Genomic DNA, 21,952 nt, shown 5'->3' with positions numbered 1-21,952 from the left:
TTAAGTTCCAGTTAAAATAAACCCTGAGTTTGTGAAAGTGACGTTAACTTTTTAATGGGATAGACTGAGAATGATTTATTCCTTCAACGTATAATAGCATGAAGAAATCAGTTTTACCATATTCAATAGATGAAGATGGTATATTGTGGATCAAAGAGCAAAGTCAGTTTAGAAACAGGTTTTACACCACAGTTTGATGTCAAAGAATTGGTTCAAAAGCAGCTTCAGAAACGAATTTTACAAAAATAATATTAGTTACAGCAAAAATAACAGATATCATGAGGGTTCAAATATGTTTCATATAAGCCACTATCTTAATAGGTCTTGCCATAAGAACTTAAAATAGTTTGACACAAAAATGGACTAAATAAATGATCATTAGTTATTCAAAGAGGATTTTCATATATTTGACATATCTGCAAATTGTTGTTAAATCCATCTTTAGAAGGTTTAAATATTTCCTGCATGTTAAAACAAGTCACAATGAGTAAGTTGCATTAGAATAACCTTTATTTTAGAAACAGTACGTACGTACGACAAAAACAAGTACAAATGATTATTAGGACCTAAACACTAAATTCTCTTGGAGAGTAAAAAAAAGTAGAAGAACATAAAAAACTATTGGCGTTTCAAGATAAGAAATACTCCCTCTTGTGATCAGTTATGCAAACAGTTTCGGGCATTCCAGCTGTGATTTCTCCGTTTGCTTACATTGATTTTGGCATATTTTGGTTAGGAATTTAGCACAAGTTTCATAAATATGAAGTGACAGTGTCATATTATTTATAATGTTAGGTAAGGAACAGGTTGCCCGATTTTAGTTCAAATGGCGCTGCGATCTTAACTTGAAACGCCAATAAATGAATGGTAGATTTTCTACAAATCTCATACATCAACTAACTATCCATCCATGTCAAGTTTCTAGTTACAAAGACGTAATTGAATGACATAAAAGAAGCCAGTGCTCAAATGGATCCATTCAAAGATTCAATTTCAGGCATTCTTCTATACGAAACACGGAGCAAAACAAGCAATTTTTCCTAATGTTAGGGCAGTAATTTCAATTAGGAGGGTCATTGCTACAAGGGGAAAGTACAATATAGCCGTCAGCTTCGATCAAGCTATCCTAGCAGGAAATATTTGCACTGACACCCGGAAGACTCTTGCTGGTATCATTATCAAAGAGGACCGAGTTTAAATTACTAGCCCGTAATAAACACCCCCCTGAACCAATTTCAAGAGCTAATTACTCGAAACAGCGTTACAGCCAGCTGAAAACTGCAAACTTCCCCCGGTTTTATTTACCTCGAAACTTAACTCGGAGAACTTTAAATATCGCTCTGTCCGGCCCTAGGGGCCTCAGGGAAATGAAACTACCTACAACTATACGCCGGAACATTCAAGAAAACCGCACCAACCGGGTCCTTGTGTGACAGGTTGAGTGGCAGGTGAAACTTTGTTAAAATGCGAGGGAGTAATGCCCTAGGTGTAGCCGTTAAAAATTGTACGTTGAAATAAATAACTTTACGATTTCTGACTCTGAACCGACGAACAAGTTAACCATTTCGTCTGAGACTTTAATTCTGCATAAACATTTTTGTCGAATATCTGCTCGATGAAACGTAGCAAAACGAGGGCAATTATCCCGTAAGGCTTCAAAAAACGATCCTGGTTATGAAAGCAGCCGGGCTCTTTGTTCCTGCGGGAACGTCGAATATCCCAAATTCTTCACTTACCTTTTGCAAACGAGACGGTGCTAGCCAGAAAGTAGAGTACGAAGGCCCAGGCCGCAAATTTTAAATTCGTTCCCGCCGACATTCCGTCGACCTGCTGCTGCTTGTCAGTCCTGAAACAAAAATTCAGCACATTTTACATTGTTCAAATGCTTTTCAAACTGCAAAAAAATGTTTTTATGCTTTCATCATCCTGTCTCATAATCTTGTCTTACAGACAGATTGAAATAAGATTTAAGTACACTTTTACTACTCTCAAGTAATTGTTTAACGGTGTACAACTAAATTGTAGTGTCACCCTAAGCCATCTCTTTTATAAATCGAAACAACTACTACTCGTGTATTTAGGGAAAAAAATGAGAGTATACGAGCACTGTCCAATACACCTGTCGCACAAAGTCAGCCATTTGGAAAGCCAATACCGATTCTAGGTTTTATGGACACCTGGATATTCCTCCAGAGTATTTTATTTTCATTCCAGGGACAAGAAAATATGTACGTAGGAGATTTGCTATTTGCGTCCACCACGTTTCTTTTTGAGGAGAGAAAGATTTGAACCACGTGTCCAACGTCATTTGTGCACTAACATATAGGTACTATATTATTCAATAATGTATTTATTATTAAAATGGTAGTATTAGAAAAAAATATAAGCATTTTGCTAGATTTTCTTATTATAGTTAAGTTGGGAGCCTTAACCAAAAATCTGCTATATCTGTCAGATTATATCTAAGGTTATGAAGAGTCAAATTGCTATGCTTGAAGTGTTATTTACAATAAGATCACCTAACCTAAGCAGAAAAAAATATGGTTATATCACCAAAGAAACACTTAAGCTTAACAATATCCAAAGATATGGCTTACTTTGTTAAACAAGATAAAAAATCTCTTTGTAGGTAAATTAAAAAATTTCTAAACACACGTCTGCTTAAAATTCATTGTGAATTAAAACCAACCAGTAAAAAGGCTTGTTCATAATGGCACAATCTAATTCTATTAATGATAATTATCCTGAAAAATAAATATTTTTAGGATATGGCTCTACCAGTTTTTTTAAATTTTGATTGGTAATTCCTCTCAAGCTCTATAACTAGAAATACCGTAAGTAGCAGGAAAGCACTAGTCTTAAAATTAAAGTTTGTAAAACCCTCCTTACTTCTCTGTGATATGTGTGCAAAAGAAAGATTTGTAGAATGTGACAGAAACCCGGTATTGTCCGCTTCTTCAGTCACATTCTATCAACATTTCTCTTAAGAAAACCATTCTCTGATTTCATTAATTAAGGTCCTGGTAAGGAGGGAGTTCCTTAAGGATTTATCTGTATTTATCAAAATTAGGCAGTTAGTTGAACTATTTGAATACTCTTTTTATCTCTTAATTTGGAAAAAAGTGTTGTACTTGTACTGAATTAATAATAAGTACGTCAAGAAGACATTTTTCGAAACGAATATTTGAAATATTCTTTATAATAACAATCAGGCACAGTTCAACTAGTCACGTCCTATTAATAAACCTGCATGCGCCAGTAAATCTATGTTTCTGGACAGTTTTGTATACAATGATCTTCAAATAATAACACAGAAAAAAGTAAAAAGACGTTTAATCTGGCAATCTTGCTGGTGATTCTTCTGCTAATCTATTTTTGACGAAACCTTGCTTTCAACCATCGGGAAAAAAACTTAGCATTTAGATCCAAAGCTGTAATTTTGTGAATAATACCAGAATGAACCATACAGAATTTACCAAGGAAATACTTCTTGTCCTGGGGAAAAGCTTATTTACTTATTCAATTCTTCCTTTTATTGATTGAACATTTGGTCCATGTTTCTCTCTATCATCTATCTAATCTATATCTACATACTGTTCTAAGTTGTTAGATTCAATTATTTTTAACTGTTCCAAAAATTAATAGATGTTTCTACATGGAACATCAAAATTACCTTTTGTTTTAAATTGTGAAAGCAGAGAATCCCACATACTAACCCCAAAACGGTAAAGGGGCGTAAAAAGACAATGCGTCTGGTGTGTTTTCCCGAGAAAGTGGGGTTTTTACGAGCAGCAAACGGTCCCGGCATTATCAGTGTTATTTCCATTTTCATTTTACTCTACATATTTATACCTTTAATAAAGAAGAAAATTACAAAGCAAAGAAGGGAGATTTGAATAGCGAATGGGGGGTTCCATGGAAACTGATTTAGCTGGGGCACGACCCGGTTTTTCCCTTGTCCGTCGTCCGCGATTTTTGTCCCGACTTGGACTCGTTACACCGTTTCCACTTTCAAACTCTATATCGTTAAAATAACAGCATAACGTACCGGGGCACGCTACAAAGAGCGACACTGTCCCTGTGCCATAATAACCATGCTGCTGGAACAAATTGAATTTTCGAACTGGAGCACTGTTGCCAACAGCGCAGCTAGAGACCAAGAGGGAGTCGGAATTTAAAAGTGTTCGCTTTGATAATATTAAGTGCAAATAATGTTGACGTGAGGCTGAAAGCTTTAAAGAAGAAAAGAAGATAATATATAAGAAGTTTATTTTCAAATGAATTCAGACGTTAAGTACGCATTAAATAAAAACATAACTGTTATATTAGACACTCAGGTATGTAATGTGGTCGTATAGAGTAATTAAAAGTCAAATAACCTACAGCATTTTTCCTAGACAATATATTGGGTGTCAGTTTAGGCGTGGGCCTAAGTACCACGTGATATGTAAATCAGTAAGGTAATTCTCTGCGTGCGGTTGTTACCAGTTAACCAGCATATATCCATCATAACCGATTTCAGATTATCTATCGTACATCAGATCGTTAAGATTGTATGTCATGTCTGCAACGCACGACTTCCGCAATTGGTCAATGACATTTTCCAACCGCAGCATCCGGAAATTGTACAGCTCCAATAACTTCATTGTTTGATAGTCGTGCAAGACGCTATCCTGGTTTTCCTGTTTTCAAAACAGGAAAATTAAATCCCTTGTAAATGTGCTGTAGGTAGGCTAAGACGTTGTTTTGTTGGTTCGTATTAATTATAATATCGCAATTTGACTACATTTGTCTGAACAACGGAAAATGGGGAAATAACAGTGTAGTTCTTAATCTCCGTCCAGAATCGTCACGGAAACAATGAACGGATTAAACACGCAACGGAAATTCCGGACCGAAAAAGGGAGCGAAACACCCGGTCCCCGTTTGTTTTAGCCGGGAATCCGTATCCCGTTTGGCGAAATCGACGAGCGACGAACAAAAAAGACGACAAACAATGCAAACCGTTAGATCGACTCCGTTCGTATATCGATAACCTCGATCGACAAAAACCTTTACGAAATTGATGCCTGAATTATACAGGGTGCGGAGATTTATGAGCTACGCTTTTTTATCCTTCAAAGATGGATATCTTGCAGGACAAAACGAACAACTTCTCAACAAGAACTCTACGACATATCGATCAATTATTCGACACATAAGGACCAATGCACTAAGAAAGTGCTATAAATTTACCCTCTTCTTATTATTCCAGTCCAAATTGTAGGCAATATTATCACAACATTTTTATCTATAATCTGTTGGGAGACCAGCAAAAAACGTAAGTCAGTGATTAAGTGTTATTTTGACTGATTGCCAAGATGATGTAGGTTATAGCTGAAGGCAGAGGCTACAATATTACATATTCAACAATTATACGAGTATAGTCAACATTTTGCCCATTTTAAATGACGTCAAACAGACGTTTAGCCAGCTTCTTTGTCGTAGTCGTTAAACTTATCTTTAGTTCATAACAACACATAGTAAACAAGTGACCTAGACTTGTTTCTGTTTGTTTACTATCCCCCATTTGCACCGAGCTTAAGTTAAGTGTGGGTCAAACTGTGACAGCACAGGTAAAAACACTCTAAACAGACAAAAATTAAGTTTATGATTACGACTATGATTAAGAAGCTGTGTAATATCGGCCTTAGATCACAGCTCATCCCCTGCAAATGATTTAAAAAAATCTTAAATATTATTGATCAGGAAGTATGTTCACTTATCGTTTCATTCACATTCAAAAATCCTTCAGTCAAAAAAACTACGTATCAACATAAGACACATCTTCATAATTAACAACATTTCGCCAAATTTTACTAAAATTACTGACTGATTTTCCAGTTGTAGATAGTTGTCTGTGGCTTTTTTCAGTTAAACCCAACGTTTAGCATCATATTTGTAAAGCAGAAAATGGCCCTGCAAGTTTTAAAGTTTTCTCCATTTTGGTCAAATATTTCATTTTGCAAAGTTTCCATTTCTACAATAATAAATCTCTTTTAGCATACATTAAATGCATTTAATCTACTCGTGTGTTCTTCATAAATGTGGTTATTTTAGTTATCCTGACCGACATTCTTAGGATTATGGACAAAATAAAACCGGTCTGCTTGTTGGTCTGTTTAAATTCCGTTTAGTTTCGCATAGAGCGAAAATATTCCATCTAATGCGTTTTATATGCCAGAAAAAATGATGGTACAACACGACGTCATTTAAGAAAGGTAAAACTACAATTATAGCTTAAATTTAGAGTTGTAATTGGTGCAAATACAGGGTGGTCCAGTTTTAAATGTCAATAATTCATCAATCGATAGCCCATCAAAAAACAAGTTGACATGCATTATGTCATTTTCCTGAAGAACGCTTCCTAAGGAAGGCACAGACTTCCAAAGTTCAGTTTAAAAAATCGTTTTTTTGCTACAACTGTCAGACCAATTTTGATGAAATTTGGAACAAGTAATTATGAAATGAGTACTCGTTATGTGATGTGAATGACATTCTTCAAAATTGTTTATATGCGTTGATATAGGGGGATAGTCTATATTTTCTACGCTCACTGGATATTATTCAAAATTGACAAAAATGTCTACTTGGGTTATTGTATTTTTTACTTTAAAATGGTTCAAAAGGATTAAAATCTGGTGATCTGTGAGGTTAACGAGTTAATTTTTGACACTAAAAATAGTAAAAAAACAGGATTTTTGGACTAATGTTTACTGGCGTTCAATTTTTTAGACTATAAGTAGTGTAAAACTGATCATTCAATCAAATTTTTTTTTATTCATTTAAACGCTGGTTACAGTCTGAATTTTCGAACTATTTTAATTCTAAAAATTAGTGTTCAAGACTAATATCGTAGCATTTAATGCCAAAATTGTTTACTTTCATCAATGAAGAGTCTGAAACTTAACTTTAACTATAAAAAATAGTTTAAAATTCGATTTTTCAGTCTTAAAGTACAGTGAAGCGTCTAGCAGTCAATTTAATACTGACAAAGCGTGAAATGCTCGGTGAAATGGCATGTTTAAGCCGATGGAAAGTAGTTTTTTAAGTCTGCTGTGTCAAAAACTTGGTGTAGATAACCCTACAACTTGATTTTCTAAGCTGAGCAGCAGTTTTTAAGCCCTAAAAATAGTCCAGAGTTCTAAAAAATTTAAAAGCAAAGTAAAAAACTTGAAAAGTTAGTCTTCAAGTCAATTTTCATAAATCTAATGTCAATATCCTGTATTTAAGACTATTTTCAAGACTAAAAGATTGAAATGTATTTTCAAATTATAAAAACTTACTTCAAATCCTAATTTTAAGCTTTTGATGTCACTTTTCATTGGTACAGAGTCACTTTTTGGTGTTCAAGAATTTTCAAGGTTGAAATGTGTGAATTTGTAGTAAAAAATTGTCAATTGTCAAGGCTAAAGTCTTTCAATTTGTCTGAAAACTGGTTACAAATACAATTTTTAAGCCTCTTAAGTCAATTTTCACCGTTTCAAAGTAAATTTACTGGTTTCTAAGTCAATTTTCAAAACTAAAGTCTTTCAATTTGTCTGGAAACTATGAAAACTGGCTACAAAGACATTTTTTAAGCTTCTTAAGTCAATTTTCACCATTTTCAAGACAATTTTTAAGTTGGGTTTAGTTGGTTTTGGGCCTTTGAACGTAATCTAAACTCAATTATCTCGTAAACGAAGTTTCAAATCAGAATTTTATAAGAGATACTTTTTTATTTGTCAAATTGAACAAGTAAAGTAAAAAAAAACTGAAATTTTTGCAAAATATCCAGTGACGTAGAGAATAAGGCAGAAAAATGAAAACCATTATTGCTCCAGCGGTCTGACAGTTATGACAAGAAACCGATTTTCCTTGGGAAGCATTTTTCAGGAAAATGACATAGTGTATGTTAACTTATTTTTTTGATGGGCTATCGAATGGTAAATTATTGACATTTAAAATTAAAACGGGACCACCCTGTATAATACTATAAACTATATAAATCTATAAGTATGTTTCCATTAGTTATAATAAGCAGTACAAAAAGCTAACTAAAATTTGATGATAAAATACAGTCGGATACAAATAACAGAATTAAAATAAATAAAATTATTTTATAATTTATATTATAATTTTGAGAATAGATTAGTATCTTTTGTTTGGTTAGGTTATGGGTTTTTGCCGTTATTTTCTAGTAAATAAAAAGCAGAAAAAATGGCACAAAAATACATTTTTGGAGTTATTTATTTCTTCTTAGGTTAGTGTTGTTTTATGTTTGGTTAGATAACCCTAACCGGTTTTTCCTTGGAATTGCGGGATATTTTGGTTATTATTTAAGCTTCAAAAGCAGGAAAATTTAAAGTTAGAGCTTTTTGCAATACTCTGCTATATTTGTGTTTAATATAGGTACGTTGGGTGTCAAAAATGACGTCTCCATAGAGTTTTTGAAAAATCTGCATTTTGGAACCTTCTGGTGTGCCTATTTCTATTATTCATTATTAGGATATCAACAAAGTATCTTTATACAGTTTTTTCTATGGAATCCAGTGGCGGAATTACTTTTTTTACATACAGGCCAAAGTGGATTTTATCAATGGGAAACCCTGTATATTTTTACATATTTTTATCTGCTTATCGTGTCATTTTTAAGAACATACCTATAACACATCATGTTTTAAGAACAGTCACAGTTTTTTAATTCTAGTAGCACATGGAACGTCAGCAATGTACCTAATTAATAGAAGAACGATAAGAAATGATGTTTTAAATTGTTATTATAATGTTGTATATGATTTCCTTGAGATGTGGCGGTAAATCAATTATTTGCGATTATTTTGATTTACTTTTCTGTTTCATTCGAAGTGAGGAAACTGTTGATACGGAAATCACCAGAACACTAATTTTCATTTTGAAATTACTAAATATCTCCTCCTCAACTTTATTATCTGTTGAAGCCCGTCTTATTTTCTCTGGATTTTATAAAATTCTCTTTGCGGTTACGTTGTATATAATAAAAAAAAGTTTCATAAAACTGACTACATAAAACCGGGACGTCACTAAAGTGACTTTTCAGATGTTAAAACCCCCGTCGCGTATTTTTACGGCTTTATATGGCCCCTGGCCATATAAATAGAGTCGCCTTTGATGCTGATACAGATAGCGAACCAATAAAGAATACAAAAAAAAAGAACGATTAGGAATTCAAACTAAAACCGAGCGGTTGTTTTGAATAGGAAATCAACTGCCGCCTGTAATTTCCCCTTTATTAAAGTTACATTAGGTTTGTTTTATGATGCTTTTAGTTTTATTGCCTGTGTGTTTACGGAGCGTATCCCTTATACTGCCAGGTGTTTCCCTGCAAGCTGTACATGTTTGGATGGCGCTCGAACAAGATACTTCCTGACTTTTTCCTTGTTTTCATGTGTAAATATTTCGGGAAATTTCCTTTTAAGCTGAGCTGAAATTTGACTACTAATTTCCAGCAGTCACTTTTGCTAGTTTATTGTATCTAAATGTAACATTTTATATGGGTGGGAGCTTGCTTATCGATCCACTATACAAATTAAACTTTTCTCAAATAAATGGGGGCATAAAATGTTCTAGTGTAAAGTGCGAGTGTGTGCCTGCGATAAAATAAAAAGCCATAGACCTGGTCGCTTTTATGCGGTTGTTTTGCTCATAAATACCGAAATGGAAACACCCCGAAAGCATTCAGGTATACACTTTTTAACGCCTTTTTGAAACTGTTTAGGCTATTAGCGCCGGCTCTTTTCCTAAAAATTAAGCCATTAAAAGGCCGTATTTACTACATCTTGTTCGAGTCGCGTGAATATAAAACAACCGTAAAATTGCTATAAATTCTATGTATATGAAAGTGGCGAAACCCAAAGTGACCTTACAAATCATCAACTTCAGCTGGAAGAATAGTGCGACACTAGCTGGACGCGTGTAAAGGGTCTAGATTAACGACCTAAAAAATGATACCATTACAAAACCCATTTGTCTAGTGTCTAATGGGGCGATGAGTCCCGGCGAGCAATCCCCTAAAAATTGGGGGCTGAAGTGGCAAAACAATAAGGGGGGTTCCGGACACGTGCGGCGCACATATTTTTGAGTAAATTCAGCCCTCTTATCGATGTTTTTCTAGCTTTAAGTTCGTAGTTTTTTTGGAAAAGATCAATAAATAAATATTTAATGAGATATGTGTCCGTAACGTTCTTCATCCATGAAGAACCGAGGGGTAGATCGCCCAGGTAATTTGGTGTACACACTGGAGGTAATTCAACGTATTATGAAGCACTTTCCCATTATTACGAAGCATTGTGAGGTATTACAAGGCATTTTGAGATATCTATGAGGCATTTGAGAGTATTTTGAGGCGTTGTCCGTATATTTCAAAATGTAGTGTATTAATATAACAAAATTGACTGAAAATTGAATAGAACAGCATAGGCAGATGTAATGCTAATGGTAAAACCTTTGTTACATGATATTGAGTTGAAACAATATTCATTACAAATTATTATAATAATTTACCAATTTTGCAACATTTAAACTACATTTTTAAGGTCACGTGACTGTTTTTGACAGGTGTCAACTGGCTTTTACAGTGTTGCAAGCTCAAAATTGTATTATTAACTAGTGATGTACAATAAGTAACTAACGGTTACAAAGTAATCGTTACTAAATGGGACTTGAAAGTAACGAGTCTTAATTCAAAAAAAGACTCGTTAGATTTCATGAGTCCAATTTATAAATCTTTAGTAGGTGTATATCTCGTCATAGTCGTTACAAGTTAAAACCGACACAAGATAAAACAAGTAGGTAATAAATAATTAAAAAATTACATTTTTAAGGTCACGTGACTGTTTTTGACAGGTGTCAACTGGCTTTTACAGTGTTGCAAGCTCAAAATTGTATTATTAACGTCACGTAACGTGCATTTTACAATTTCAAATGTCTAAATTAAATTTAACAAATGATCAACATTTAAATTACATTTTAAAGTCACGTGACTGTTTTTGACAGGTGTCAACTGGCTTTTACAGTGTTGCAAGCTCAAAATTGTATTATTAACGTCACGTAACGTGCATTTTACAATTTCAAAAGTCTAAATTAAATTTAACAAATGATCAACATTTATATTAAATTTTAAAGTCACGTGACTATTTTTGACAGGTGTCAATTGGCTTTTACAGTGTTGCAAGCTCTAAAATGGCATAATAAAAGTCACATGATGTGTCTCTTGCAATTTCAGCTTTTACAACTGTCTGTGTAAAATAGTCTAAATTTAATTTACCAACGTTTTAATTTTGAAACCACATTTTAAAGTTCACGTGACTAATTTTGACAGATGTCAACTGACCTTTACAGTGTTGCAGGAACATGCAGAATTACATTTTCAACGTCACGTAACGTGTATTTTTAAATTTAATTGACCATTTTTTAAAGTTTAAACTGCGTTTTGAAGTTCACGTGACTGTTTTTGACAATGTCAACTGGCTTTTACAGTGTTGCAAGCTCAAAAATTGAATTATCAAGTCACGTGACCTAGTCCTTACAATTTTACTACTGTCTAAATTTAAATTACCAATTTTTCAACTGTTTCTTTTAAATGACAAATGTCTTTATTTTTTTTATTTATTCATATTTGACACGTGCTAACTTGGTTACTATGACAGTTAGAACATTCGTGCAAACGTCAAAATATAACCCGTAATGTTTGTCAGAATTTGAAAAAACAGTCACCTGACCTTAGAAAATCAATTTGAAGCTTTCGGCACAACGTCAAATCAAGTGTCAAAAATTTGGTAAAATCTTTCCGTTGTCACCTAACCTAACCTAAAAACTGTCACGGGACGTTAAGCTAAATATTAAAAAATTTCATTTCATTGAATGTGAGGTGGGTGTTGTGTAACAAATCTAAAAAATCTTTGTTTCAAAGTTACTGTAGACATTGTGTATAACATACTGAACTGTTAAGTTTAACAAATTCTAATCTTTCAGCTTTCATATCTGAGAGAAGAATTTCTCAAAATCTGATTTCAATGCAATCCAGTGATCACTTCAAAGCAGGTAAAAATAAAGTATGCAAGTCCATTAACAGCAAATACAATAAATAAACAATTTTTACTTTTACTTTTAAATTTTCATTTTTAATTAATACTATATGAAACGTTTTACCCAATCACATTAGTCACGATTTTACCTGTAAAACTTATTAATGACTGGTAATAAAATTTTATGGTCGGCATGGCAAGATTCCAAGTCGAAAGTGAAAAGTCAAGGACTTGCGGCATCAATAAATTGATCAACGCAAAAGCATTCCATTCATAAATCCCTCAATGCTTGGGGTGCTACCTTAAAAGGAAAGCTGTAAAAATTAACATGGTAACCCGGTCATTCAGAACTAAACAAAGGAAGTAAACATACAATGAGCGTTACAAAAAAAATGTAATCGCGTTACCGCGAAGCACTTGCATCAGATTGCATAATAATTGAATGTCAACCGGTTTTCTGGTTGAGGAAATAAATAATTTCGGTGACCTTTTGTGACGGGAAACTGTTCTGAGAACTCGGTCAGACAAGTCCAATCTTGTGCAAACTGAAGGGGAAACACATCATTCCGGACGGCGTTTTCGCCCATTTCCAGTACAAATATATCCATAGACGTCGCTATTCCACTCTAAGGAAGAATCACGGACCAATAAAATCGGACTTTACCACAGAATTTTCTGGGATTTTTTCGTAATAAATCACGAAAATCTTTACAACTTATACGGCCGAGCTTTCGTACTTGTCACATTAGAGCCTGGGCTTGATTCATATTTACAAAGAAAAAGTTGAAACGTCTGGCAAACATAGGCATTAAGACTTGGATCAGTTAACTGAAAAGTCACTCACGAAACAACAGAACAGTTCTTCATATAAGAAGGAAGGCTCCAAGTACATTAAACATCATCATATAAATTTTCAAATGTGCTTTATGGGGGCAATTGAATAATAGCCGCGTAAACGGGCATATTGTGACTGCATTAATACAAACAACAGTAATTCGTATAATGGGAAAAAAGTACCTACACGGCCCCTAGGGCGATAAATATGAGTTACGATCCGTCAAGAAAGGAGCAATAGTAATATCGAAGCTATAAAATATTTCATACGAAATAGACGCAATAATCTACCTTGAAGCAGCCTCCGTAGTAAAACGCGGAATCCAATTAGCTTTATTAGTTTTCTTAATTGAAAAGGTGGGGAACTAACTCGAAGAATATCTTCGAGAGAACGAGATTTAATGATGCATGAGTTCATTGGCGGAGTGCTGCTATTACCGGTATTATCTCATCTATATAACGAAGACTTTCTACAGTTTTGGAGTCCAATAGCGCAAACCAAAAAGAAACTGACCTTCGAAAAGTTTTGCAATAAAACCCCGCCACACCGATAAAACGCAGAAACATCCTCCTCAAAATATAAAACGACTCTACGTCTGACACTAATGGCGTTCATTTACATTTTCTCAACTTTCGATGTCTGCTGAGATCACAAAAATGTGCATCCTTTGTATAAATCTATTATTACATGGAGGGGTAAAATGTACCGTATATTTTCTTTTTTCGGGATGTTTCCACCTTTTCCTTTTGAGTCCATTACGTATTCAGACAACATCTTGTGATGGGGAGAAGTGTTCCCTGCTTCTTTTTTCATGGAAACCAACTCGGTTCAGTTGTATGGATATTCAATTTTTGATTCGAATTTTATTTCACTTTTCATATATTGTAAATAACGTTATTTGGGACGAACTAAACAGCCTTTTTGCAGAAGGATGTTTACATTTTGACAGCTGACTGTGTTAGTTATTTATACGCATTCCAGGTGGTTTTTATTAAATTGATTAATGATACCAACAGCTTAGTGAATTCCAAATCACTGCTATTGGCCCGAAGGGTAGACCACCGATAATTTTTTGTACACCAAAATGCCTTTTTGCATACAAAATACCTTTAAATTCCTTTAAAATACACCTCACAATGCTTCTATTACTGCTCAAAATGACTCATAGTTATAATGTCTTAAAACTGCCTAAAATGCCTCAAACTGTCTTGAAATACATCAAAATGCCTTTAAATTATTTACCATCAAATGTTTACACATTTGTGGCAGTCTTAAATTTAGTTATAAGTCTCCTGGTATTGAGATAATGATAAATCTTGATGAAATTTACCCTTGAAATTAATTTTTTATGGTCACGTGACAGTTTTTAGGTTGGTTAAGTATGACTTTTGACTATTGTCAAAATGTCGATAAGGATTAATGATTCAATAAAAATGACTTCCGCACGTGACTGTTTTTCCAAATTTTTAAAGACCCCGAAAGCTTAAAATTGTTTTTTTTTAAAGGTCCCGTGACAGTTTTTAGGTTAAGTTAGGTGACAACGTAAAGGTTTTACCAAATTTTTGACACTTGATTTGACCTAATGCCGAAAGCGTCAAATAGACTTTCTAAGGTCAGGTGACATTACGGGTTATATTTTGACGTTTGCACGAATGTTCTAACTGTCATAGTGACCAAGTTAGCACGTGTCAAATAAAGACACTTATCATTTAAAAGAAACAGTTGAAAAATTGGTAATTCAAATTTAGACAGTAGTACAAATTATAAAAACTACGTCACGTGACTTGATAACTCATTTTTGAGCTTGCAACACTGTAAAGGCCAATTGACATTGTCAAAATTAGTTACGTGACGTTTAAAATTTAAAAGTTTGGTAAATTAATTTTAGACAGTTGTAAAAGCTGAAATTGCAAAAGACACATCACGTGACTTTGATTATGCCATTTTAGAGCTTGCAACACTGACAAAGCCAACTGACACCTGTCAAAAACAGTCACGTGACTTTAAAATGTAATTTAAATGTTGATCATTTGTTAAATTTAATTTAGACAGTTGTAAAAGCTGAAATTGTAAAATACACATTAGGTGACGTTAATAATACAATTTTGAACTTGCATCACTGTAAAAGAGCCAGTTGACACCTGTCAAAACCAGTCACGTGACCTTAAAAATGTAGTTTAAATGTTAAAAAATTGGTAAATTATTATAATAATTTGTAATGAATATTGTTTCAACTCAATACCATGTAACAAAGATTTTACCATAATATTTATATGTGCCTATGCTGTTCTGTTCAATTTTCAGTCAATTTGGTTATATTAATACCGATTAATACACTACATTTTGAAATATAAAGGCAATGCCTCAAAATAATCTCAAATGCCTTATAAATATCTCAAAATGCCTCGTAATATCTCGAATTACCTCAAATGTGTACACCAAATTACCTCGGCGATCTACCCCTCTTATTGGCCAATCAAATGGTGACCAAAGTAGATGTCAATAGTATCAGACATTGAGTTACAAAAATCGTCATTATACGCTCGTTGAAGAATATACTTTTTTGTGCTGAAATTATCCGTTACTCACAGTTGACAGTTAATTATTTTAAATGTTTAAAAAAAATGTTATTTCTAAAACTGCTGGCTCCATCATCCCGGCAAAACAAGATTAAATATCCCCCTGGAATTATTAACTACGCCACTCCTAAAGAAAATAAAAGTAGGTCGTTTGTTTCGCTAACTCGTCAATCCAACTCAGTTGGCAAAAAAAAACACACTGATCCGTAAATCCCTTTCCCCACCCTTTTGCAAACGAGCAAAAAGAATACCGCCACCCATCGATTCCGGCTGTATCAATAACCCTATTGTTCGTACACCGACGATCGAGAGTTAAAAGCTCTATAAAAAATTACCGATGTTTTTGTTGGAAACTTTCCGAAAACCAGAGACTGTGGGGACTCAAAAACGAAAGTAGAGGGGGCTATTGAGACTAATTTATTCGTACAAAGTGCTTCTAATCCCCACATAATAGGTATGTAAAAACCTTATTGAAGTAGGTCTTAAATCTGCCTGTATGGTTTGGGGTTGGATTACTGGCCATAATTTGGCTAAAGTATTAATTAAAAAAAAATCTGAATTATTACCGTGGATATTGCGTCAACAACCGAATTCTTCATGGGGTAATTAGCACACAAATCGGGCGATAATTGACTGGAATGAGACGAGAAGAGAAAAAACGGTCGAGCCGTTTTTAATTAGAAATCGTGCGATTATCTCGGGGGGTGGAATTTTGCAGCTGTGTGTTTTTTCCATTTAAACCGGATTTGGTGCCTGACCTAATTGTCGGTCATTACACACTTAGCATAAAACCCAACTGGCATTCCTCTTAAGTGATAAAACACTAGTGCGACTTGCAAGTCCCCAAACATCGGAAATGTTGTTTGTCCTCCGGTACGTAAACCACTCGGATTCTCCCCCGAAAATACGGTTGACTAATTAAATTTGTCGAGCTCTACGCCCTGGAAAAAATCCGCCGTGAAAACAACGTAAATAAAGGACTTTATCGGCTTTTATCTCTACGAAATGGGGTTGTTCTGGACTTGTTTCGGACCTATTTTATTCACTTAATAATACCTTATGGACGTCAGGGTTTGTGCCCAACTGTTACTGGCATTCTTTTTCTTAATGGCAATTTACTAGTCTAATTGTTTAAAAAATAATTTTTATTTTATCAAATTGAAACTATGCTGTTTTCAAGTTACATTTTGGAAAATAAGTCTACATGTGCAGAATTTGCGTAAATCGCAGCATTGTTTGTAGTTTGTGATTGGCCAAGAAAAAACAGCAGGCTGAAAGCTGCTTTTCTTGACCAATTACAAACTACCCACTGCGTTTAAATGTACGCATGTATAACTAACATTTAAGAATAAGTAGCTACACATGATCTGACCCTACAACCATCCAGCAATGTCACGTGATATCAGAGTATTACTTTTTCTAGACAGTCAACATATTCAAACTGATAGCTTAGTCCACTTGTTATAGTATTTTGCAAAGGCGCTTTTTAGATAAAAACAATATTAAAAGCTCAACATACTTTTAAACAAAATGTGACTTTTAATTTTAATTTAAAAAAAAAAGTCAACATATTAAGAAACTACTCTGGAACACCTGATTCTTACCTTGTAATTACCAATTTAAATACTTTCAATAGTCTTAAATTCTAAGCAATGTTTACTCGTTCTTGCCTAATTTAATGACAGTGTTAAAAGTGTTAACCACACCACAAAATTAAGACCGGTTAAATGAAATTAAAATGTTGGCACGTTTTCAAAACCATAATATTTATGTTTATTGAGATTTATGATGGTATTACTCCTATCCTGGGTTATTTCTTAGATTATGAAAACAAACTTTGAGAGAAAGCCATTTTTTAATGATCCGACGGGTCGAAAACAACCATCGACCATGATTCGGGCCAATTCCCCAGTCCCTTTTCACTTCCTACCCGTTCCCGTTTTTTAATTCGCGTCCACGACGCCTTTGCCCCGGAGTTAATTACGCGGACGAAGGACTGCGACAGTTATTTTAATAGCTACGTATCGTCCTCATAAAGACGCCAAATTTAAAATTTAAATTAATGTTACGCCGGAGGTTTTATTTCATTTTTACGATTTTACTTCTCAGCGCTTAACAAGTCGCCATAAAACGTTAGCGCCGGTTCTGGATTTTACGATTTAAATTGTTCGAAATCCCTACAATAAGATCTCTCTGTCTCTGATTTGTCCTAACCTGAATTACGCTTCAAATTTATTATTTGTGTGAGAAAAACCTTTCTAACCTAACCATAAGGTTTTAAGAAAGTTCTACGCTTGATTTTCACTTAAAATTTTTGAGATAGGAAATTGAAATTTGGAGATTTCTGGTCATAAGACTTTATTGAGTATTCCTCTAAAGTAATTTAAAGCATAAAAAATAGAAGAATTTTCTTTCTTCTGTTTTAAAATCCTTTTGCTTCTTAGTATTCCATGGATAGAGAAGAAAGAAAAACTTTCCATCGAAATTCACCATGCACACTGTGTTATCAAGCAGAAACCTGCCAATTTTGCATTATGGCAGATCTGGCTAAGTAGTGTCTTGAAAATAAGGATTTTTTTTCAAGAAAATAAAGAAAATTTATTTATTTAATTTATAGAAAAGGGACATTTTTGTAGGGATGTCAAGTGTTTACCATTATAGTTAGTTTTAGTAGGATTGTATGTAGTTATTAAGAAAATTAACAGTATTACTTGATGAACTTCAAAGGAGGTGAAAAAGGTGGTACGTGGAGATAGAAGGTGGGAAAAAAGGTTTTTTTGTTTTTGGTTGTTGATTGTCAAGAGAGACTTTTAATGAGAGCTGGAAAGTCAGTTTTCTAAAAAATTCGAGCAAAAACTAGACTATTGAAGATCAGGGGATCTTAGAAAGCTGTTTCCTTCCGGAACGGAAGTTACTGGGTGTAATACCGAGTGCTACCAGCAATTGTACCGTCTAGTCCACGTTATGACATGGAGCAGATTGTGATAGAGGACCTATTCCAGAAGTGGTTAAATCGATAACCGAGGAGGCCTCCCGGCTGTTACCGAGGTACAGCCTTTGCAGTTAAAAATCCACCTCAACGGAAAAGAAGAAGATTGGTCAACTGACGGTTTATTTTGGACAATTTGGACTCTTTGACGAAGAGTATTAGTTGTAAGTAGTTTGTAATTTTTTGTATTAAAGACATTTGTAGTTTCAATGATATATTTCGAAGCAGGATTTTTAGGTAGAAAGTAAGTTAGATAGGTTTAGTTATTTACCTTAAAAATAACTTGGCATCCCTATTATAGAATTTTTATTCAAGCTTATTTATTTAAATTTTCTTTATTTACTAGATTATTAGAATGAATGGTCAGGGTGAATCTGATGCCAGTTGTTATGATGATATTATCATGCAACTAGGAGGTGAGGGAGATTTGAGTAAATCTCATCTTCAGGATGATAATAATCCTGACAGTAGGTACCAATCTTAAATCCAAGCTTAAATCACACATAATTAACAGGTTATTCTATTTTATACATGAAAATTATTCGAATGACAAAAATATATTTTAAGAATAATTGGTTCACCAATCTTTGCTATTCAAAAAATTGTACCTACATAGTTTACAGTTTTAAAATCGACTGGACGAATGGCTTTATCAGAATTTATGAAAAGCGATGTTGCTTAAATAGAGACAAATGTTCGTATTTTTTCACATATTTAGAAGATTTTATTTTTCTATAGTAAGTATTAAATTTTGATTATACTTTACAAAATCCTGTTGCAGATAGAAATCACTATTGATAAAAACTGAGAAGATAGTTCACTCACAAAGACAAGTGCTGTAAGTTATTAACTGAGTAATAATCATTATACTTTTACGACTAGTTGTCAGTCTTAAGTCTTAAGTACTAATTATTTACAGATATTACAAGAAATATGTAACTTGTTACTTTAACCTTTTGAACTCATTTTAGCAAATCTATTCTGTGTTCAATAAAAAGACTATTTGCACATTGGTGCTGAAAAACCCACGTTAAACGAAAATCTTTATCATCTCAACTGACTCATTTTTTACGATTGAAAAGGTGACCTTAATTCGCCTCTTATCTACTGATACGATGTTTGTTTAATTTCGAAATTCAGTTCCTGTGTTTGTTTATATGCGTAATTTAATTTTACCGTGCCTGTTCGTCAACCAGAACTGTATGACCCAGATGCAGCAATTTATAAGACTGCGTAATCAGCAAGAAGCCTTAGAAAATTCTGCTTAACCCGACACCATTGTAACTCGAAACTATTATTAACGTTCCCATTGTTTTAACCAATGAAGCAGTTAATAAAGCATATGAACGTGTTAATCATTCAAATCTGCTATCAGATATACGAGTAAATACAGCATTGATGACCAAACTTGTGTTGTAATTTTTGGGCCTCCCACTTTGTTGTTTCATTGATGGTTTACAACCAGTTACCTCTCAGATTAAAGTTAACTGAGCCTATACAACTAACCCTTAGGAAACAATTTTATGGTCACGCCCTTTCGAAACCGCTAACAAACTCGACAAACAGTGACAATTCGTCTGCCGTTGCACTGTTTAAACATTGCTAAGTTAAACACAAATGATTAGTAAGCTCGTAAATAGTTCTAAGTGTTATTGGAGGTTGTCGACCTCCAATCCACTCCAAAGCAGGTACTAATTAGATAGTAGTTGGCTATATCAAGTGAGATGAGAGTATCAATCAGGGGTTTTAACTTGTCTTGGATGGCTAATGGTTTTCTGAAGTGGATAATTGTTGGTTTATGTTAAGCAGAGATTTTGCAGGAAACAAACACGTTTAAGGAAAAAATGCGGAAAAAACGGAATTGCTAATTGCGATTATGCACGTTGTTACCACCTACACATGTGAAGATGCTTTACGTGACGTGAGACTATTAGGACTTACTAACTCACCAGAAGATTTGTTTTTTAAATTAAGTGGTATTGTGTGTTTATTTCAATATTTGGATATTTACAAAAAAATTAAAAACACGCGAAGGACAGCGCTGTCTTCAATGACAACAATTGTGAATAACTAATTATTTAAATAACCATTTTAAATTTGTCAAGGACCGTAAATCAGTCCGAGAAAAAAGCAGTTACACCTTAAAGTTGCAATGTTGAAAAATAAAGTGAATGATAATTCAGCAAAGACAAAATGTGGATATAAAATAATGGCTAAATTGTCATTGTGTCACTTCTTAGAACCTTAAAAGTAAATGATTAAAAAATGCAAAAAAAGTTTTTTAAATATTTCAATAACGAAATACGATTGATTTAATAATTACTATGTAAAACACACAGTCAGCTCGACAGAGATGGAAATATCCTACTTTCTAAATAACCTTTTTACGTGATTTAGATTATTCTCAGAGTCACAATTAATAAAATTTATGATTATTTCATTCCAGTTTGGGATCAATGTAACTGAATACATACATCACACATATTACAGAGAGTTCAAAATATATAACGATGAAACCACGTCAGATCTGGTTTACCCATTCACTGTTTAATATGACAAAGTGCTGACATGATTTTCAATCTTCTAGAGCAACAGTTAGAGCCTCGGTTAGAGCCGTAAGTAACAGAATTTAAATGTATGTATGGGTGAAATGACACAAAAACAAGATGACGCAATATACAATAGACAGGTAGGTACATCGTTTTGAATGTGAGAAGTAAAGAAGCAAACGTCACATTCAAAACGATGTATAGTCAGATTTTTACCAAATGTAATAAAAAAATTAAAATGAGTTTTATTACTTATAATAAGATTTAGAATTAGATGATTATTGTAATAAAACATGAAAAAATCCAAGAAAAACTACTGACTAAATTTAATAAAACTAGATCCATGAAAGTGAAATTACTGTTTGGTTTACTCTGAGGAACCATAATATAGCGAAACGCGTCAGTGGATTAATATTGTTACGGTTTGGGCCTACTATGCTCGATACTTCTGAACGAGCACTCGATTCGGGATGGAATCGAAGCGCCGCAATATCTGGTCGGGCGTGAGTTAAAGTAGGCCACAGTTAGGAAGCGACAAAGCCAGAAGCATCTTCAATGTTCGACGTAAATCGCGAAGCGTTTCTAGAACGTCGTTATGGGAATCAACATAGGAAAGGAGTGTATCAAACGCAATTAAAGGCAAGACAGCAGAAAACTGGTGAAAATCTACAAGAGTTTGAGGCCGAAATTCGTCGCCAGCCGTCCCGGAGGAAATCCAAGAAGAATTTGTGGCACAGTATTTTGTAGATGGGATTCGAGATCCGGAGGTAAAGAAAATGCTGAAGATGTTCAAAGGGAGCAACAGCAGCGAATTACTGGTTCGAGCGCTGGAAGTTGAAGCTGCGTGCAATGACTTTCAGCCAGAGACTATTCAAGAGGAAAGAGTACCGCCAGCCGATCATGTTGCTACATTAATA

The 21,952-nt window shown here is 34.0% G+C and overlaps 1 protein-coding gene across 2 annotated transcripts in view; it reads right to left on the bottom strand.

Annotated features, from left to right (window-relative positions):
* The window catches only part of LOC145726647 (uncharacterized), a 217,973-nt gene that overhangs the window by 185,707 nt on the left and 10,314 nt on the right, over positions 1–21,952 (bottom strand). For both annotated transcript variants that reach the window (XM_081975846.1, XM_081975847.1), the window contains exon 2: positions 1,737–1,846. In XM_081975846.1, coding sequence (XP_081831972.1) covers positions 1,737–1,846 — 110 coding nt within the window. The remainder of the gene's footprint in view (positions 1–1,736; positions 1,847–21,952) is intronic.

Source organism: Ips typographus, linkage group LG3, assembly GCF_016097725.1.
Source record: "Ips typographus isolate SLU linkage group LG3, UJ_Ityp_2.0, whole genome shotgun sequence".
Lineage (NCBI taxonomy): Eukaryota > Metazoa > Arthropoda > Insecta > Coleoptera > Curculionidae > Ips > Ips typographus.
This window is presented reverse-complemented; position numbering and strand designations above follow the sequence as displayed.